This window comes from Elgaria multicarinata, chromosome 5 (assembly GCF_023053635.1).
Source record: "Elgaria multicarinata webbii isolate HBS135686 ecotype San Diego chromosome 5, rElgMul1.1.pri, whole genome shotgun sequence".
NCBI lineage: Eukaryota > Metazoa > Chordata > Lepidosauria > Squamata > Anguidae > Elgaria > Elgaria multicarinata.
In genome coordinates, this window is record NC_086175.1 from 7,278,983 (window position 1) to 7,296,961 (window position 17,979).

The 17,979-nt window shown below is 43.7% G+C and overlaps 1 protein-coding gene and 1 non-coding gene across 2 annotated transcripts in view; both read left to right on the top strand.

Annotated features, from left to right (window-relative positions):
- Positions 1-17,979, top strand: part of ENOX1 (ecto-NOX disulfide-thiol exchanger 1) — a 193,070-nt gene that overhangs the window by 132,290 nt on the left and 42,801 nt on the right. Inside the window, exon 9 of the mRNA XM_063125964.1 lies at positions 686-870. Within this exon, the coding sequence (XP_062982034.1) occupies positions 686-870 (185 nt within the window). The remainder of the gene's footprint in view (positions 1-685; positions 871-17,979) is intronic.
- LOC134399837 (U6 spliceosomal RNA) lies at positions 2,519-2,625 on the top strand. The gene has a single exon (XR_010025533.1). It is a non-coding gene; the product is annotated as a U6 spliceosomal RNA (small nuclear RNA).

Genomic DNA, 17,979 nt, shown 5'->3' on the forward strand with positions numbered 1-17,979 from the left:
ATCTCAGGCTTAATTCAGGCAACACACCAAAATGTAGTTAGGGAAGCTTTAAAGTTGGTTTATAAACTATGGTTTGTATTAGCTATGATGTGGCAATAGCTCTACAAACCATGGTTTACCAGGTGTACATTTGGAAGCTCAATTCAGGATTTGGGTTCCAAGTTAGGGTTAGCACAAATTATGTTGTCTGTCATGATACACTTTGGTCTCTTCTAGGCTTATATGAAATTATCTGTTGACATTCATCATGCATGAGCAGGGGACCAATTCCCTTCTGCCCCCACCCCTGTAGCGGCAGAAATAAATTACTTGAAAACAACCTAAATTTGTTCTTAGTAAGGCTCCATAGCTCTTTGTCCATTGTTTTCTTTTTCTCCAGTTTTTGGGGGGCAGCAGGGGCCTGCATGTGGGCTGTGGACCATGAGGCATCCACCCCTGGCATAAGCTACCAAGCAAAGGAATTTCTGTTTCAATGTAGCAGGTTGGGCTAGGTCATCTTCAGGCACCTCTGTGGAATGTCATAATTCTATAAAGAAGACGCATTCCAAAAACATACTCAATTTCATTTTTCTAATGAGACCAGCTGTAACTCAGAGGTGTCTTATTTGTTCTGGCTGAACCCAGCCTGTTCCCTGTCATGTGTGGTTCCGTTATATTCATGACCAGGGTGTTTTCCTTCTCTCAGCATTAGCCGCTCAAGCATATGCACTCAAGGAAGAAAACGACAGTCTCCGATGGCAACTGGATGCATACCGAAATGAGGTGGAACTCCTGAAACAAGAGAAAGGGCAGCTATTTCGGACAGAAGAAAGCCTGACGAAGGACCAGCAGCTGCAATTCTTGCAGCAAACGTTACAAGGCATGCAGCAGGTACTATTGGCGAAATTGCAATGCCGTGTCCTGAACCTTGACTACTAAAATGTAAAGTTGCTATTGCAAAAACAAAACCCCAAACCTCACCCCTTTTAAATCCCCATATCAATTGCCATGGTGGGATTCTTGTAAATCACTTTAGTGGGTTACAGAAAAGTTATTAAACACGCAAAGTCCGTTAATAATATGAGTATGTTGTGAATTTAGAATACATTGGGTTAGACTTAGGGTTTTGCTTCATGAGGCTTTTAACCCACCACTTTACTGAAGCTTCTGCTTTCAGATTCTTTATGGGATTAAGATTGGCTCCTTTGCACATGTTTTTTTTCCTGGGAAGTTTCTTTCTCTGCTTTTCTATATGTTCCATTACATAACTGCTAGGTGGCGCTGTGGTATAGTGGAATTGCGCAAATACAGTATTTGTGCACTATCATGCCGCCATTCATGGAAGAGAGCCAGTGTGCAGTGGCTAAGGTGTTGGACTAGAAGTTGGGAAATCCAGGTTCTAGTCCCCACTCAGCCATGGAATCCCACTGGGTGACTTTGGGCCAGTCACAGACTCTCAGTGCAACCTACCTCACAGAGTTGTTGTGAGGATAAAATGGAGAGGAGGAGGATAATGTATGCCATCTTGGGTTCCTTGGAGGGAAAAAGGTGGGATATAAATGTAATCAATAAATAAATACCAGACATCCCATGTTAGACACACACTGTAATGGTTGCAAAGAATGGGAGAGATCCTCGAGGATGACAATGCAGTGTAAAGCTCCCGCAAATTACCGGGAGTGAGGAATCACAAGCGCAAAATAAATGCCTTGTGTAGAAAGGTTCTTGAGCTACAACTATTAACTATTAAAAGTACATAATAACTAGAACTTTGAACCTTGGTGGTGTCTTATGTCTACAGTTTTAAAATACTTCCTCAAATTAAAACATTTTTGGGGGGAGGGGCACATGTACAACTGAGAGGAACCACAAAACAACTAATTTATGCACCACTAACCATATGGCGCATGCGTACACTACTTAGGGCCGTGCTCCTCTTGAAGCAATAAACTGAGTGTGCTCACTGTCCTGTACTTTGCATCTAACTAATGCTATGCCATAAGCCTATTTGAAAATCCCTCCTCACCATCTAGACGTAGCCTTACACGCTGAGGACCTATTTGGCTGATAGCAGAACTTCTCCAGCTTGGAAAAACATAGCCTTAGTCCATGGAACCAACTGACACCCTCACACCTACCTATGTTGCAAGGGAAGGGAAATGACCTGCATTTGTTTTCTTTCAATCAGGGTGTGTGCTTTCTAGTGATGGATGGGGGGATGTGTATTCACATAGGGCATAAAATAAACCCCATGAATTAAATCGTCATTCAAAAATTATACACACTTATTTATACTAGAATAACTATTTTCAATCCAATACTAATACAAGTCTACAACAATCAACTATCACATCAGTGTAGCATTTCATTACATATCAGTATAGCATTCAATTGTAGTTAACAATAATTTCAAACCAGATTTAAACAGTCATTGCATGGAAATCTGACCCACAGACATCAAACACTATCATCTAATCACATAAACAGTATATTAAGACCAAATTTAGTCAAAAATATGGAACGCTTCACATATACTGAAGTGCTCGCTTCGGCAGCACATATACTAAAATTGGAACGATACAGAGAAGATTAGCATGGCCCCTGCGCAAGGATGACACACACATTCGTGAAGCGTTCCATATTGAAAGAAAACAAATGCAGGTCATTAAATGACGATTTAATTCATTGGGTTTATTTTGTTTCTACAGTGGGTTCCTTTTGTTTACATTTCCACCACCACTGCCTCCCTTACTATAGTTTCACATAGGGCATGTCTACACCACAAGGGTGTAGGGGGAGGATCGCAGACTTACCGGCTTCCGCGATCCTGCCTGGGTGTCCAGACAGCTGTGCAACATCCTGGAAGGATGGCGTGGCCACCCTTTTAAAAACAAAAACAGGAGAGGAGCGCACGGGCACTCCTCCGCCAAAGGTGTGGGGGGGAAACCCTTCTCCCGCTCCCCCCACCCCATCCCCGTTGGGCACGGAGCACCCGAAGAGCTCTGTGCCCCATGCCTAGTTCCCAGCTCCTCACATTTACTCGCAAGGAGCCGGGACAAAACTGGGATGGCCGCCCACACCTCCTGCAGTCTCGGGATGATCCCAAGACTGCGGGAAAAATCGGGCTAAAAGCTGTCCTGGTTATCCCAAAGAAATGGCGGGATTATCCCTCCCTTCCCCTGGGATCCCCTGTGTGTCATGTGGACGCACAGGGAAGATCCCGGGACGATCCCCAGGACAGGGCATGGTGTAGACATGCCCACAGTCAGTTTAAAAATGGGGTGTGGGGAGAGGAGTTTATTGAAATACGGGGGCAATGTTCCACGGAAGAGAGTAGCCACGCTAATATTTATCATATTTCTGCCCTCCCAACACACAGGCAGACACTTTAAAAAATAATCTATGTACTACATGAATGTTACTCCTGGAGAGGAAAGGCAGGAAGCGCTGAGGCTCTAAAATACGAAAAACAGAATGACTTTAAAATATTGGACCCACCCAGATTGAAATGGCTCAAGCACTGGGGAGTGTTTTGCTAGCTGCTGGTTATGTCACAGCTACTAACCAGTAGGAGCTCACGACAACTGTGCAACCTCATTCTATGTGGCAATTGCACTTCCATCACAACAAAAGATTGACATTTGAGTATGGGGAAAATGTGACTTCCCTGCGACCAAAATGTTAGCTGGAATAAAGACATTTTAATTTAATTTAATGAACTAATCTTCAGGCTTTTCCTGTATTTAAGAGAGGCATCTTTGGGAGGGGGGAATAGATATATTTTGCCTTTTGAAAAAGTAGGTAACACAACAATGAATTGTTTGCAAGTTATTACCCTATTTCTTCAATTCTAAGACACACTTCCCCCCGCCCCATATAAACATCTCTAAAAATGGGGTGCGTCTTAGAATCACGGGTGTGTCTTAGGTTTGTTTGTTTTTCTGTTGGTGGTACTGAAATTAGTGTGCATCTTACAATTGATGGCGTCTTACAATCGAAGAAATACGGTAATACCATTTCTTCTTTTCAGGATTTCCCCCCACATTTTCTGGACTGGGAAATCAAAAACTGAATTATTATTTTTCACTTCTAGATACCATCACCTTATGGACAGCACTAGCAATCCTGCAATTGATATTATGTGAAGATGAAAATCCATTCAACTTAATGGCAGTTCAGGCATTGCACTTACACATTTTTGAGATAATTCTCCCCATAAAGCTATGTTACAGTTTAATTTCATACGCAGTATGAGGTCTCTAACAAACAAATGGAAATAATGTCCTGTATCCATGGTAACAAATGAGATATGCTTTACCTGATCTTAAGATGGAATTGAATTATAAAACTATGGCATTTTAGCATTGAAAGAAGCCTTCAAGACTTATATTCCCTTGGCCTTAAAAATAGACAGGTATTCTACCCTCCTTGCATTTAAATTAGGACTATTCACATCTAAACCAAGTCTGACAGAGCTTTTATCAAGCCCATATTTGAAAACTTGGCTTCTATCCTCTGCACAATTAAATTGTCCACATGCTGGCCTTACTGAAAAGCATGGATATTACACACAGACAACTCTTCCCATGGTAGAGAAAAGGGCTGTAATTAACGTGGAGAAAGAAAAGCCTCTACCATGGACACACTGCCTGAGTGATGCTGTGTGAGCAGGACTATTGATAAAAAGGAGGTAAAACCCTAGACACATTCTCTCTTCTCCTTTCTCCTTCATTGGAAAAAGACCCGGGGGGGGGGGGCGTTGTTTCACAAAAAAATAACCCCAATTTGCTGAAAGAACAAGCAAGTGGGCTTGTGAGGCAGCTTGAGTAGCCTGGACACCACAACTGGCTACTACACCCCTTAACCTTCCACATGTTCAGAACATGTCAGAAGGAGCTAAATGTACATACCAATGACATGCATAGAATCATAGAATCACAGAATCATAGAATAGCAGAGTTGGAAGGGGCCTACAAGGCCATCGAGTCCAATCCCCTGCTCAGTGCAGGAATCTACCCTAAAGCATCCCTGACAGAGGGTTGTCCAGCTGCCTCTTGAAGGCCTCTAGTGTGGGAGAGCCCACAACCTCCCTAGGTAACTGATTCCATTGTTGTACTGCTCTAACAGTCAGGAAGTTTTTCCTGATGTCCAGCTGGAATCTGGCTTCCTTTAACTTGAACCCATTATTCCGTGTCCTGCACTCTGGGAGGATCGAGAAGAGATCCTGGCCCTCCTGTGTGTGACAACATTTCAAGTATTTGAAGAGTGCTATCATGTCTCCCCTCAATCTTCTCTTCTCCAGACTAAACATGCCCAGTTCTTTCAGTCTCTCTTCATAGGGCTTTGTTTCCAGACCCCTGATCATCCTGGCTGCCCTCCTCTGAACACGCTCCAGCTTGTCTGCGTCCTTCTTGAAGTGTGGAGCCCAGAACTGGATGCAATACTCTAGATGAGGCCTAACCAGGACCGAATAGAGAGGAACCAGTACCTCACGTGATTTGGAAGCTATACTTCTATTAATGCAGCCCAAAATAGCATTGGCCTTTCTTGCAGCCATATCGCACTGTTGGCTCATATTCAGCTTGTGATCTACAACAATTCCAAGATCCTTCTTGTTTGTAGTATTGCTGAGCCAAGCATCCCCCATCTTGTAACTGTGCATTTGGTTTCTATTCCCTAAATGTAGAACTTGGCATTTATCCCTATTAAATTTTATTCTGTTGTTTTCAGCCCAGCACTCCAGCCTAGCAAGATCACTTTGAAGTTTGTTTCTGTCTTCCAGGGTATTAGCTATCCCACCCAATTTTGTGTCATCTGCAAATTTGATAATTGTTCCCTACACCTCCTCGTCCAAATCATTAATAAAAATGTTGAAGAGCACTGGGCCCAGGACTGAGCCCTGCGGTACCCCACTCGTTGCCTCTCCACAGTTTGAGAAGGTTCCATTGATAAGTACTCTTTGAGCCCGATTCTGTAGCAAACTGTGAATCCACCTAATAGTTGTTCCATCTAGCCCACTTTTAGCTAGTTTGTTAATCAGAATATCATGGGGCACTTTGTCAAAAGCTTTGCTGATGTCAAGATATATGACATATATATAGAACTCTTTCATTCAAGGATGGGCACTGATTAGGTCAAAGTCCTTCCTCATGTGGAGGAGTTCTACCTATGAAGCACATGAAGCCCCTTTGGTCATGTTCTATGAGTACGAAGGGTGTGGTTGTTGGGGCCACCTCCTGGCATGCTGGAGTGGGGAGTCTAACCCATGCAGCCATGTGCCTCCTCTTCCTTCATGCAGTCTTTCAGTGCATGGAGGGGGTCTCCTAAGATAAGGGTTTAAGGTTCTGTTTTTCATGACCCCAGTGGACTTCTGCCTTGTTCTACAGAAGAAGGGATGCACCATTTTTTTCTGGGCAATTTCCATAGCAATAGCTCTCTACAGGGCTGAGGAGAAGATGAGATAATTCATGCTTGGTAGCATCTTCTGCTTTGACATCTATTTGCCTCAAAGGGGAGAAATGGGGCTGTTATGAGTGATTAATTAGACTAATTAAGGGAAAGCCAATCCAAGAGATGGGCCTCCCGCTGAGAGAGTTAGCAGGTCTCCGTGTGTGGCCTGAAGTTCCGCGGTTTAGTCTTCTTCTCAGGGTTTCTTGGAACAATGATCAAAGTGAGAGGCAATCTCTACCTCCTGAACTATGAGGCACCACTTAGCTCCTGGGCTTCACACACCACACCCGAGTCTCCATCTCAGGAGATCTGGTAACCCTGGCTGCTGAACAAGCAGATTGGCTTCCTCTCACCATTATTCAGCCACATGGGCATAAGAACTGCCCTGCTGCATAAGACCAAGGGTTCATCTAATCCAGCATCCTATTTCTAACAGTCAGGGCTGTCTCAATTTTTCTGTGCGTCCTTCTGCTGAGCCTGAGTATCTGGGAGACCTATTTTGCTTCAAGCCACGCCTAATTGCTCCAGCAAAGCTTATGCCACAGAGCTCATCACTGTGCTTCCAAGATATTAATGTGCCTCATACATGCCTACTTTTTCAGAATTTCTATCACTTTTCGCCCCACACCTCTTTGCTTAAGGTATACAGTTATTACATGCTGTTATAAATTTCTGTCACCTTGTAGTATCATTCACACATATCCAGTCCCCAAAGATCGCGTTATAATCCAGACTACAATTGTGCCACAATCAGAAAGCAAGAATTAAAAGTCCATAACTTAAGATAGTGAACCAAGCTATAGTATATGCTTCAGCTCACACAAAAGCAGCCAAGTATATAGTCAAGTCATTCTAGAAAATGTGTACCTATTTTACATGCAGAGACTCTCTCTCTCTCTCTCTCTCTCTCTCTCTCTCTCTCTCTCTCTCTCTCTCACACACACACACACACACACACAGAAGAAACATACAGAAGAAGAAGAAGAAACATACAGAGATACAAACAGCCTCTTTTCCCCTCACAGACATAATAAACCCAGCCACATGCATGCACACATGCACACATTTTCGCTCTCATGCTCACAGGTAGGAGGGAAACCAGCTTTACGAGGTGCAACCCACCACCTACCTACAGGCCCTGCTGCCACTACCACCTGCCTGGCCCATCTGTTGTCACAGCCTGCAATCCTGAGCCAGCCACCACAGTTCCTTTTCACCCCTTACCTCTTGCTATTGTAGAGATTTTAGCCCACCTGGGTACAGCAGCAGAGGCCAGTGCTGGCAGGCAGTGAGGTGGCTCTTGCCAGAGCTTGACTTAGGCTCACTCCTCTCTGCAAGGCCCCTGCACCCACCTGAGATAATTGATGGCATTATAAGCAGAGCCAACAGGAGGAGCATCCAAAGCTGGAGACAGGTAGGGCAGCAGCAACAGCCTGCCTTCTATATTCAAAATTGCTATCATTATTGCACCATAACCCTTGTGTTGCTGGCTACAGGGGTAATAGAATACTGCACAGCTAAGGTTTCTAAGGCACAAATCACAGCAACCATAAACCCCAATAATAAGAAGATTAAACCAGTCCATACCCCAGGAAATAAAGCCAGACTGCTCACTTGAGCGAATGGTATTAAAGGCAAAACTGAAGTACTTTGGCCACAAAATGAGAAGACAGGACACCCTGGAGAAGAGGCTGATGCTAGGGAAAGTGGAAGGCAAAAGGAAGAGGGGCCGACCAAGGCCAAGATGGATGGATGATATTCTGGAGGTGACAGACTTGACCTTGGGGGAGCTAGGGGTGGCAACGGCCGACAGAAAGCTCTGGCGTGGGCTGGTCCATGAAGTCACGAAGAGTCGGAAACGACTGAACGAATAAACAACAAAAAAGCACACATCTTAGGATGTGCACAAGAATAAACTTGGTGTCAGTGGCTGGTAGCATTTTTTCATGACTCGGATTGAGCTTCAGAGGAGGGCAACAAGAATGATCAGGGGTCTGGAAACAAAGCCCTATAAAGAGAGACTGAAAGAACTGGGCATGTTCAGCCTGGAGAAGAGAAGATGGAGGGGAGACATGATAGCGCTCTTCAAATACTTAAAAGGTTGCCACACAGAGGAGGGCCAGGATCTCTTCTCGATCATCCCAGAGTGCAGGACACGGAATAAAGGGCTCAAGTTAAAGGAAGCCAGATTCCAGCTGGACATCAGGAAAAACTTCCTGACTGTTAGAGCAGTATGACAATGGAATCTGTTACCTAGGGAGGTTGTGGGCTCTCCCACACTAGAGGCCTTCAAGAGGCAGCTGGACAACCCTCTGTCAGGGATGCTTTAGGGTGGATTCCTGCATTGAGCAGGGGGTTGGACTCGATGGCCTTGTAGGCCCCTTCCAACTCTGCTATTCTATGATTCTATGATTCAGCAGGTGCCCAACGATGCTGATGTTGAGCCTGTAAACAGTGACCAAGCAGGTAATCATTGAATCATAGAATCATAGAATAGCAGAGTTGGAAGGGTCCTACAAGGCCATCGAGTCCAACCCCCTGCTCAATGCAGGAATCCACCCTAAAGCATCCCTGACAGATGGTTGTCCAGCTGCCTCTTGAAGGCCTCTAGTGTGGGAGAGCCCACAACCTCCCTAGGTAACTGATTCCACCGTCGCACTGCTCTAACAGTTAGGAAGTTTTTCCTGATGTCCAGCCGGAATCTGGCTTCCTTTAACTTGAGCCACCAGCTTGCACTTGTTGCAGGTATACGCCATGTTGAGCTCAGGCAGAAACACGAACATTGCACACCCTTTGCAGGTCACCACCTCTAGGAACTCCTTTCCATCCATATTGTCGATTTCTGCTTTGGTTTTTTTCCTTTTTGATTCTAGTAGAATTGCCTTTGCTTTGTTTTGTCCTCTCTGAAGATACACAACTATATGAGTATGTCTTAAGGGAAAGTAAGATCTTTTGGGGGTTTTTTTGTTTTTGTTTTTGTTTTTGTTTTGGTGGTGGTTTTGTGGGTTTTATTCTCTTTATGTTTTTCTTTGTTTTTCCACCTCTTTTTTTATTTATTTTTTATTTTATTCTATTTTATTTTATTTTATTTATTTATTTTATTTATTTTTTTATTTATTTTTAGAGGCCTCCCCCTTGGTCTCCTCTTCCCCTACACTCCCCCTGTCAAACTTCTGTTTGCTCTTCCTGTTCGCTCGCTCCCTGGGAATCTGGCTTACTTTTCTAGCTCCTACTTGAGCTGGGCCAGCTGCTCTTCCCTGCTTCTGCTTAGCTCCAAGTCAGGAACCAGAATGAGGTCACTGAAAGGCCAACAACAATCAACAGCAATTAGGCACTGATTGCTGAGTCCAACTGGCAATCAGGCCACTCCCCCTTCAGCTCCTGCAGCAACTATCCACACCGACCCTCTCACTCAGCACTCAGGAGCACATGGCAAGCACACGGCCTCTTTGAATTGGCAGCCTCCTGGGTTTCCTTGAGGCTTCTCTTCTTCCCCTTTCCTTGGTCTCCTCTTCCCCTACACTCCCCCTGTCAAACTCCTGTTTGCTCTTCCTGTTCGCTCGCTCCCTGGGAATCTGGCTTACTTTTCTAGCTCCTACTTGAGCTGGGCCAGCTGCTCTTCCCTGCTTCTGCTTAGCTCCAAGTCAGGAACCAGAATGTAGAAAACCTCTCAGACATACAAAAGTTGAACAACCAAACCGAAGATGGATTTCCTCCAGTCCCAGCATCTCTGGACAAGCCCTGCAGATGAATGATCAGCAAATCACTTCTCCCTATCAGCCAAACATGAGATCTCCCCTAATTGTTGAAGGATACCCGGGAAAGAAGGCCTAATAGCTCATTATTAGCTTTGTTGGAAATCACCTTTTGATACTATACAAGCCATTTACTTGCATTTAGTATCTTTTTAGAAACATACATTCCAGATACACACTGAAATGGATCTATGGTATCTGATTGATTGATTTCACACAAAGAAGCTTTACATTCACGTAAATAAGTTTTCAGGAAGTTGCCATTGAATAATAACTCATTTATCTACAAGGTTTTTGGATGTCTAATGCTAAGTTCTTTGAGCATCTATTTTTAATCTGTCTTCTCTGATACGTTTGAAAATACATAGATAACATCACAAGGCTTTTGGCCAAAGCTGATAAAATACATCTGTATGAGGATGCTTAAGCCTGTTTTGATGACTACCAGATGACTTTGCAAAGCCCCAAGAGATTGCCATTCTCATAGCTGTTAACAACAATGGTCCTGCCGCCAGCTTATCTGTGCAGTGAGATCTCTGGTTCTGCATACAACACTGAAAACTATTTCAGTTTTAAGAAATAGGACCTTCTTTTGACCATATATGGGGGAAGTTTAGAAAATGTCCTGTTGAAAAAACAGTGAGAAAACAGAAATATAATCAGCAACAGAACGTTTCCTCACAACTCATAATCACTGCGTTTTCACAGACAGCATCACCTTTATTATCCCAGTTAAGATCTCAAAGCTTGGAGTGGTACATTCAAACCCAAGTATGAAATTCAACAGTCTTCTTTGCTTCTCAGTCATAAGAAGAGCCTGCTGGATCAGACCAAGGATCCATCTAGTCCAACGTTCTGTTCACACAGTGGCCAACCAGCTGTTGACCAGGGACCCACAAGTAGGACATGGATGTCACAGCAGCTTCCCAAGCAACTGGTGAACATAAGCTTACTGCCTCTGATACTGAAGGTAGCATATAGCAGTCAGGACTAGTAGCCATTGATAGTCTTCTTCTCCAAGAATTTGTCTGCTAACCCCTTTTAAAGCCATCTAAATTTGTGGCCATCACTACGTACTATAGTAGTGAATTTCATAATTATTCCCTGCCACCAACAATCTCTTGCTCAACCATCTAGGATGGCCACTTGTGAATTGCCTAGGAATGTCAGAGGAATCCATCTGGGGGGTGGGGGTGGGGGGTTGAAGTGTGCCGAGTTTTATTGGCTTCCACCCCCTCGCTTCACCCCAGTCTTTGGCTGGCTTAACTCAATCTGCATCAAGTCAGGCCAACTCGCAGATTTCCATTTTTTTGTATAAAGGAATTTGAACAAATTCTGCTCAATTCATGCAAATTCCAGTTGTAATTTGTGCAACTTGCAGCTGCAAATTGCTCAGATTGCTTTTTATGCAATGCCCCCACCCCCCCGCAAAAAAAAATTATGTTCCTGGATTTCAGGAACAAACCCCTGGCTCTGTTTGCAAATGCAAGCCAAGTCAGGGGTGCCACGGGAGTCTGTCAGGCCCCCAAAAGGGCCAGATTTCCCGGCATCACTAGAATTGTCCCCAAAAAGTACATGCATCATCACCAAAAAAGAGGACACCCATTTTCTTTAAATTTGCACATGCTGATTTATATGTATAGATGCAAATTTAGACATTATTATTATTATTATTTAAATAGAAACCCGGTATGAATTTTAACCAGGCGAACTGACCTTTCACTTCCCTCACACATTGCTAAGGATGTTTAAAATATATATAAAATAAATTTGCCAACATCTGTTGCTGGGCAAGTTCATGCTGAATACTTATCGTCACAACTGCACCGGTGGTGAACAGGGATGGAGAGACAGGTGATAGGCAAGAGCTAGATTTTTGCCTCTTATAAATGACTTGGACATTTTCTTTCATTTGTTAACTTCCTGTTAGTTAAATTGATGGGGTGGGGGGAGAAACAGTAGCTCCTACTTTGGCATCACACAGAAAACCCAGTAACAGGAAGCTGAAGTCAACTGCACTTCTCCTGCTTCTACATAAAGTCTGATGCTCCCCTCAGTACAGCTGTCTCAGCACTGCTTAATCTTATGAAATACGCTTTTGTTATAATAGATTATCCATATACAGTTCTCACGAATCAGATCAGATTAAATGATATATAGCATTATAAAATAAAGCACATAAATACAGGCTTGTACTGTATACTAAAATCTGTTCCTTAAAATTCACAAATACTGTTCGCTTATGGTTTCTTAATGTGCGTGGAAAAGTTTCACAGATGTGTAGAAAAGAATGCTGCTAAGATCTGTGAAGGTCCTTTAACTATGACATTATGTCTCCACTAGAATAGATTTCACAAATAAATACAAAATAATTGAGCCAAGAAAAGTGGGATGTCTTCTGCCTCAGCTTGGCACCTTTGGTTTACACAAGATTGTTTGTGTGTGCTTCCATTAGCAGATGGTCCATGTGCCCTTTGCCACTTCTCAGGACAGAGTTCACTTTGAAAAATGCACCTGGGTTTATGGGAAGACCCTGGTGTCACACAAGACAGTATGTTTGGTCTGGGCTAACAGTCAGTGCATTAGTCAGGTCACAACCTTAGTTCCATTAAACGTCCCATGAGCCAACCAAATAGCGTAATAACCATTTATTCTGCAAAGTAGAGAGGTGTAACAGTTGCCATTATAAAATTATGCATAGTGCAGAGAAAGTGGGGGAGAGAAAGGTTTTTCTCCCTCTCTTACCATAGCAAAACCTAGGATCAAACAATAAAGCTGGGTGAAAGTGGGGGGGACAGAGAATCTGGACAAACAAAAGGAAGAACTTCAGCGTAGTGGCACCCCTCCTGTGGAATTCCCTGCCTCTGGAGGTCAGGCAGGCGCCAACCTTGTACTCCTTTTGGCGCCTCCTGAAAACATCTTTATTCCAAGAAGCCTTTCATTAATATGCAGCCTTGGAGCTCTGTTTTTGCTTCTTTTAAATTTTGTTTTAACTGTTTTATTCTGTTTTTACTTTCATTTTATCTTGTACAACGCTCCAAAATTTTTCAATGGGGAGTGGTATATACATATTATAAATAAATAAATAAATAAATAAATAAATAAATAAATAAATAAATAAGAACTTCCATGGAATCCTCTTCCACAAGGTGTAGTGATGACCACCAATTTGGATGGCTTTAAAAGGGGATCAGATACATTTGTAGAGGAAAAGGCTAACGGTGGCTACTAGTCACAATGGCTCTATACTCTCTCCAGGGTTAGAGGCAGCATGCATTCGAATGCCTGTTGCTGGGGAACATGAACAGGAGGACGGTGCTATTGTGCACATCTTCCACATCTGGGTTTCCCCAAGGCATCTGTGAAATCAGAATGCTGGACTAGATGGGCCCTTGGTCTGACCCAGCACGGCTCTTCTTATCTTCTTATGCCATAAGCAACAGCCAAGTTGCTGAAATTCTGCATTGCCTTGGAAATGAATCCTTCTCCATTTTTAATACCATACTTTGGATTCTGTTAGGACTGGCTGTGTGCTAATATCCATGTATGCTGCAGTTTACCTAACCTCATTATAAGAAATCTCTGAAGGACACAAAGCTGCCTTCTTTGACTTGTCTTTCACGTCGTGTTTCCTTGGTGATACGGCAGTTCTCATGAGTGTTTTGTTATTAATGCACATTTCCATAGCTAGCAAGTTGTGTTCCTGTTATTCAAGGCTGCCATATGTTGGCTGTTTGTGATATAAAAACTTAGGTATCTTAGGAGAGTGCTGAATTGTTATTGTGGCTAGACCAATTAGACAAATGCAAGCAAGATAAATCTATCAGTGTTTATTAGCCATGGTGGCTAAATGAAACCTCCATGTTAAAAGACATTACACTTCTGAATACTAGTTACTGGGACAGCTATTATCCTCATGTTCTGCTTATGGGCTTCCTATAGGCATCTACTTGGCCACAGTGGGAAACAGGATCCTAGACTTTTCATCTGATCCAGCAAGGTTCTTCTTACGACCATTGAGCTAGGTGCTACAATGATTGAAAGCATGTATACATATGGATAATAGCTACCTGACATTTATCATTTGAATCCAGAGGCCAATGGGGTCAATATATCCTCTCGCACAAATCCTCTTGCACAAATGCTGTCAAGACCAAGCTGGAGCTGTGGATAGCCATACCTACAACAGAATTGGAAGGGCATATTCTACATCTTAGGATACCGTTCAACTGTTGTCAGTTGATGGAGAATGAAGTGCAGCAGTCAGAAGGTCCTGCACTATTGGTCAAGCAAAGGCAGAAGGCCAGGTATTTGTATCAGGGCAAGCCATTCCACAGGCTCCTTTCTGCCTGCCGATCCACCCAGAGTCTCAGGTAGCTCACTAGACTCTTTAGACTGAGATTCCTTCCTAGTTCAAGCTTTAGTGTCCATTGAAAATGATGGGAACTATACACAAGGAACCATCCTGTGTAGATTCAGCTCACTGTTTCATTTTTAAATCAACTATTTAAATGTAGTTGTCATCTGTACCCACCTGAGTAGTAGACAATTAAAATCCTGGGGAGGTTGCCTTACCTCTGTCTACTGCTCTAGAAGGAGGCTTTCAACTACCCAAACAACTACCTAAACTACCTAAATTTTCAACTACCTAAATTTTCTTTTAAATATAAAATTCAAGGGAATAAAATACATGCCCAGGCCTCATGAAAATATACCTGCATCTTACCTCAAAAATAGATCAATTAATTTTGTGCATGCATTCACAGATACTTTAGTTTATGATTTTTTATTTTTCTATTTTTCATTACATTGATATCCTGCCTTCCTTTCCAGGAGCTGAAAGTAGTATACATGATTCCACCCCTGACCCACCAGCAAACAACCCTGTGAGGTAGGTTAGGGGAGGGGGGAGAGAGAGAGAGAGAGAGAGATTGTCCAAGATCACCCAGAGAGTTTTTTGGCTGAGTGGGGATTTGAACCTGGGTCTCCCCAGTCCTAAGCCAACACTAAAATATATAATAAAACATCAAAACAAAGGGTTTAAAAAGTTTAAAAATTTAATAGAACACAAAGATGCAAAACATGTTTTAAAAGTACATTAAAGTAAACAACATTAAAAGCTTAAAAGCTCACTCTAGCATCCCTCGAGCTAGAAATGGTGGCTGGGGCATGCTGTCTAAACTTGCATAGGATCACACCCTTAATCAACAATAAAGTCTTCAGCAGTCATCCAAAACTAAAGAGGAAGTACAGTGGCTATATACTAGCAGGGGGGTCGATAATCTTGGTGCCACCATATTTCTTTTCACTCCCCTATTGGGGACCCTGTGTCCTGCATTGGCTGCAGCAGACTCTGAATGAAAGGGTTAACCAAGAAACAAGGTAATGAATCAGGCATGCCATCCAATATGTAGGACGACCATACTACACCAGCATGGTCTCTCCCGATGTCACAGAGAAATAGAACTGGATGTTTTCAGCATACTGGTGACACCTTGCCCCAAATCTCCTGATAACCACTCCCAATGGCTTTATAGAGATATTCGATAACATCGAAGACAGGATGGTGTCCTGTGGTACCCCAAAGTTTAGCTGCCGTGGAGCTGAGATGCAGTCACCTAATGCTATTCTCTGCAACCAACCCCACAAGTATGGGTTGAACCACTGTAAAATTGTAAAACAGTGCCTCCACTTCCCAACTTCTGGAGGCGGTTAAGGAGGGATACCATGGTCAACAGTATCAAAACCCTGAGAGATCAAGAAGTAACAGGGTCCCTTTCCCAAAGAAGGTCATCCATCAGGACAACCAAGGCCGATTCCATCCCAAAACTGGGCCTGAATCCAGACTGGAATGGATCTAGATAATCAGTTTCATTCAAGAGCGCCTGCAGCTGAGATGCCAAAACTCTTTTGAGCACCCTACTCAAAACAGGGTGTTTGTGACTGGATGATGGTTAGCATAGATCTCTGGATCAAGAGAGGATTTTCCCCCGGAAGTGGTTGCACCACTGCCTCCTTCAAGTCCACCATCCCAATATTCAGACCATCCCCTTCACACCCAGGGGCAAAGACCAACTCTGTGTGAGTTGGGAGATGCCCTTTTGTCTAGAAGGCACAGAGCAAATCTGAAAGTTTATTCAGATCTAAATGCACGGAGATGGTTCTGTAGGAGGTGCTGAGATGCCCCTGGCCATTTTGTTGGGCAATGGCAACCCACAGTCCCACACCACTTCTTTCCTTTCTCTTGTCTAGGGAGCGCTCTGGTGTCGGGCAAGGGCTGCTGTGCGGTTGTGCAGGAGAGAGAGGGCAGTGGGAGGGAACTGCCCTCCCACCGCTCTGAAGCCCCGGGTTGCTTCCGCCCAGCCATACCGTGTTGTAACGGCATCGTGCCTGTGCCTTGCAAATGGCAGGGATCGCATGAACTTGCACAGGTGCCAGTGTTTCGCGGGGGAAATCCAGGGTGGCTTTGTGCTGCTAGCAGCAATTCAGACATGGCCTCGGCTGCTGCTGCTGCGTCGCCCCCTTGGAATTGCCATCTTCCTTGGGAGCTTTTCACGCTGTCCACATGTTAGCATTCTTGGCCATGCTGACAATATTCATGGCAGAGGGCTGAGCAATTCAGCTGGCGCCTATAACGCTTTCTCTATCTACTGTTTCGGCAGCACTGAAGATGGGGTTTTAAGACGGCGATTTTCTGTGTGCGCTGGCGAGGTCAGTGCCGCGTGGGTGATGGTTACAGGAAGAGACGGAGCGCAGGGGCCGTGGGGAGACAACTAGATGGACTCTCTGCAGAGACCATTTTATAAACGCTATTTTAGCCTTCATGAATTATGTTGTATAAATAACAGCAGAGACTAGCGGGATTCCGTTTATTTTAAGAGCCCATCACAAATGCTTTGGTTCTCCCCTGCGGTGCTCATTCCGTTGATCAATACCTCAGCAGTATTATTGGCCCACAGGTTATAGCGCCTGGCCTGGATCTCTTTTACTTCTCCCCACGACCCCGCCAATCAGCGCTGCATTTGGGCAAGCAACAGGGAACGTAAATATTGCAGAACAGCCTAATCCATGCACGTTTACCAAGGGTTTGGTCCCACTGAAGTCAGTGAGCTGGGTTGCACAATCACTGCTGGCCATCGTGGCTTGTTTAAGCCACAAGGAGCCATGGCGCATGCTGGGGTGTGTCAGACAGTTTTTGAACATTCAAGCTGTGGGTGTGTCATATTGTCTCAACCCAGGGGCGATGGGTTATGTAAAGATTAAACAACCTTTGCATAACGCATGCTTGTTTAATCCTCACATAATCTGGGTTTGGACAACACAGCAAGCGGCGATCACAACTTGAATATTAAAAATTAAATAACTCATGGTGAACTGTTCAATCAAGTGAACTGGCACATTGAGGCTAACTTCTGAGGAAACATGTATAGGATTAAGATAACTCTTGCAAATTAATATTTGTATCCATTCTGATCAAATTCTTAAATATACATTAGAATCTATAATTTCTGTAATTTAATGTAGGATCTACTATAGTACATCAGATCTTGTCAGGACTGTCAGGTTCTAACCAGAAGTTACAAAAGACATGGAACCATTGTCACTCCCTTGGTCCTTTCTCTGAGCTCTTGGCAAGGGTTGACCATATACAATGACTTATATGAAGCCGTAACACCTTCCATTTGCCTGGTTGTCTGAGTGGAAGCAAGACAAGGTACAGTGCAACGTTGTCGTCATGTAGATCATTGTATACAACAAACCATCACTGGAAAGTCAGAAGAAGAGGGTGGCTCTT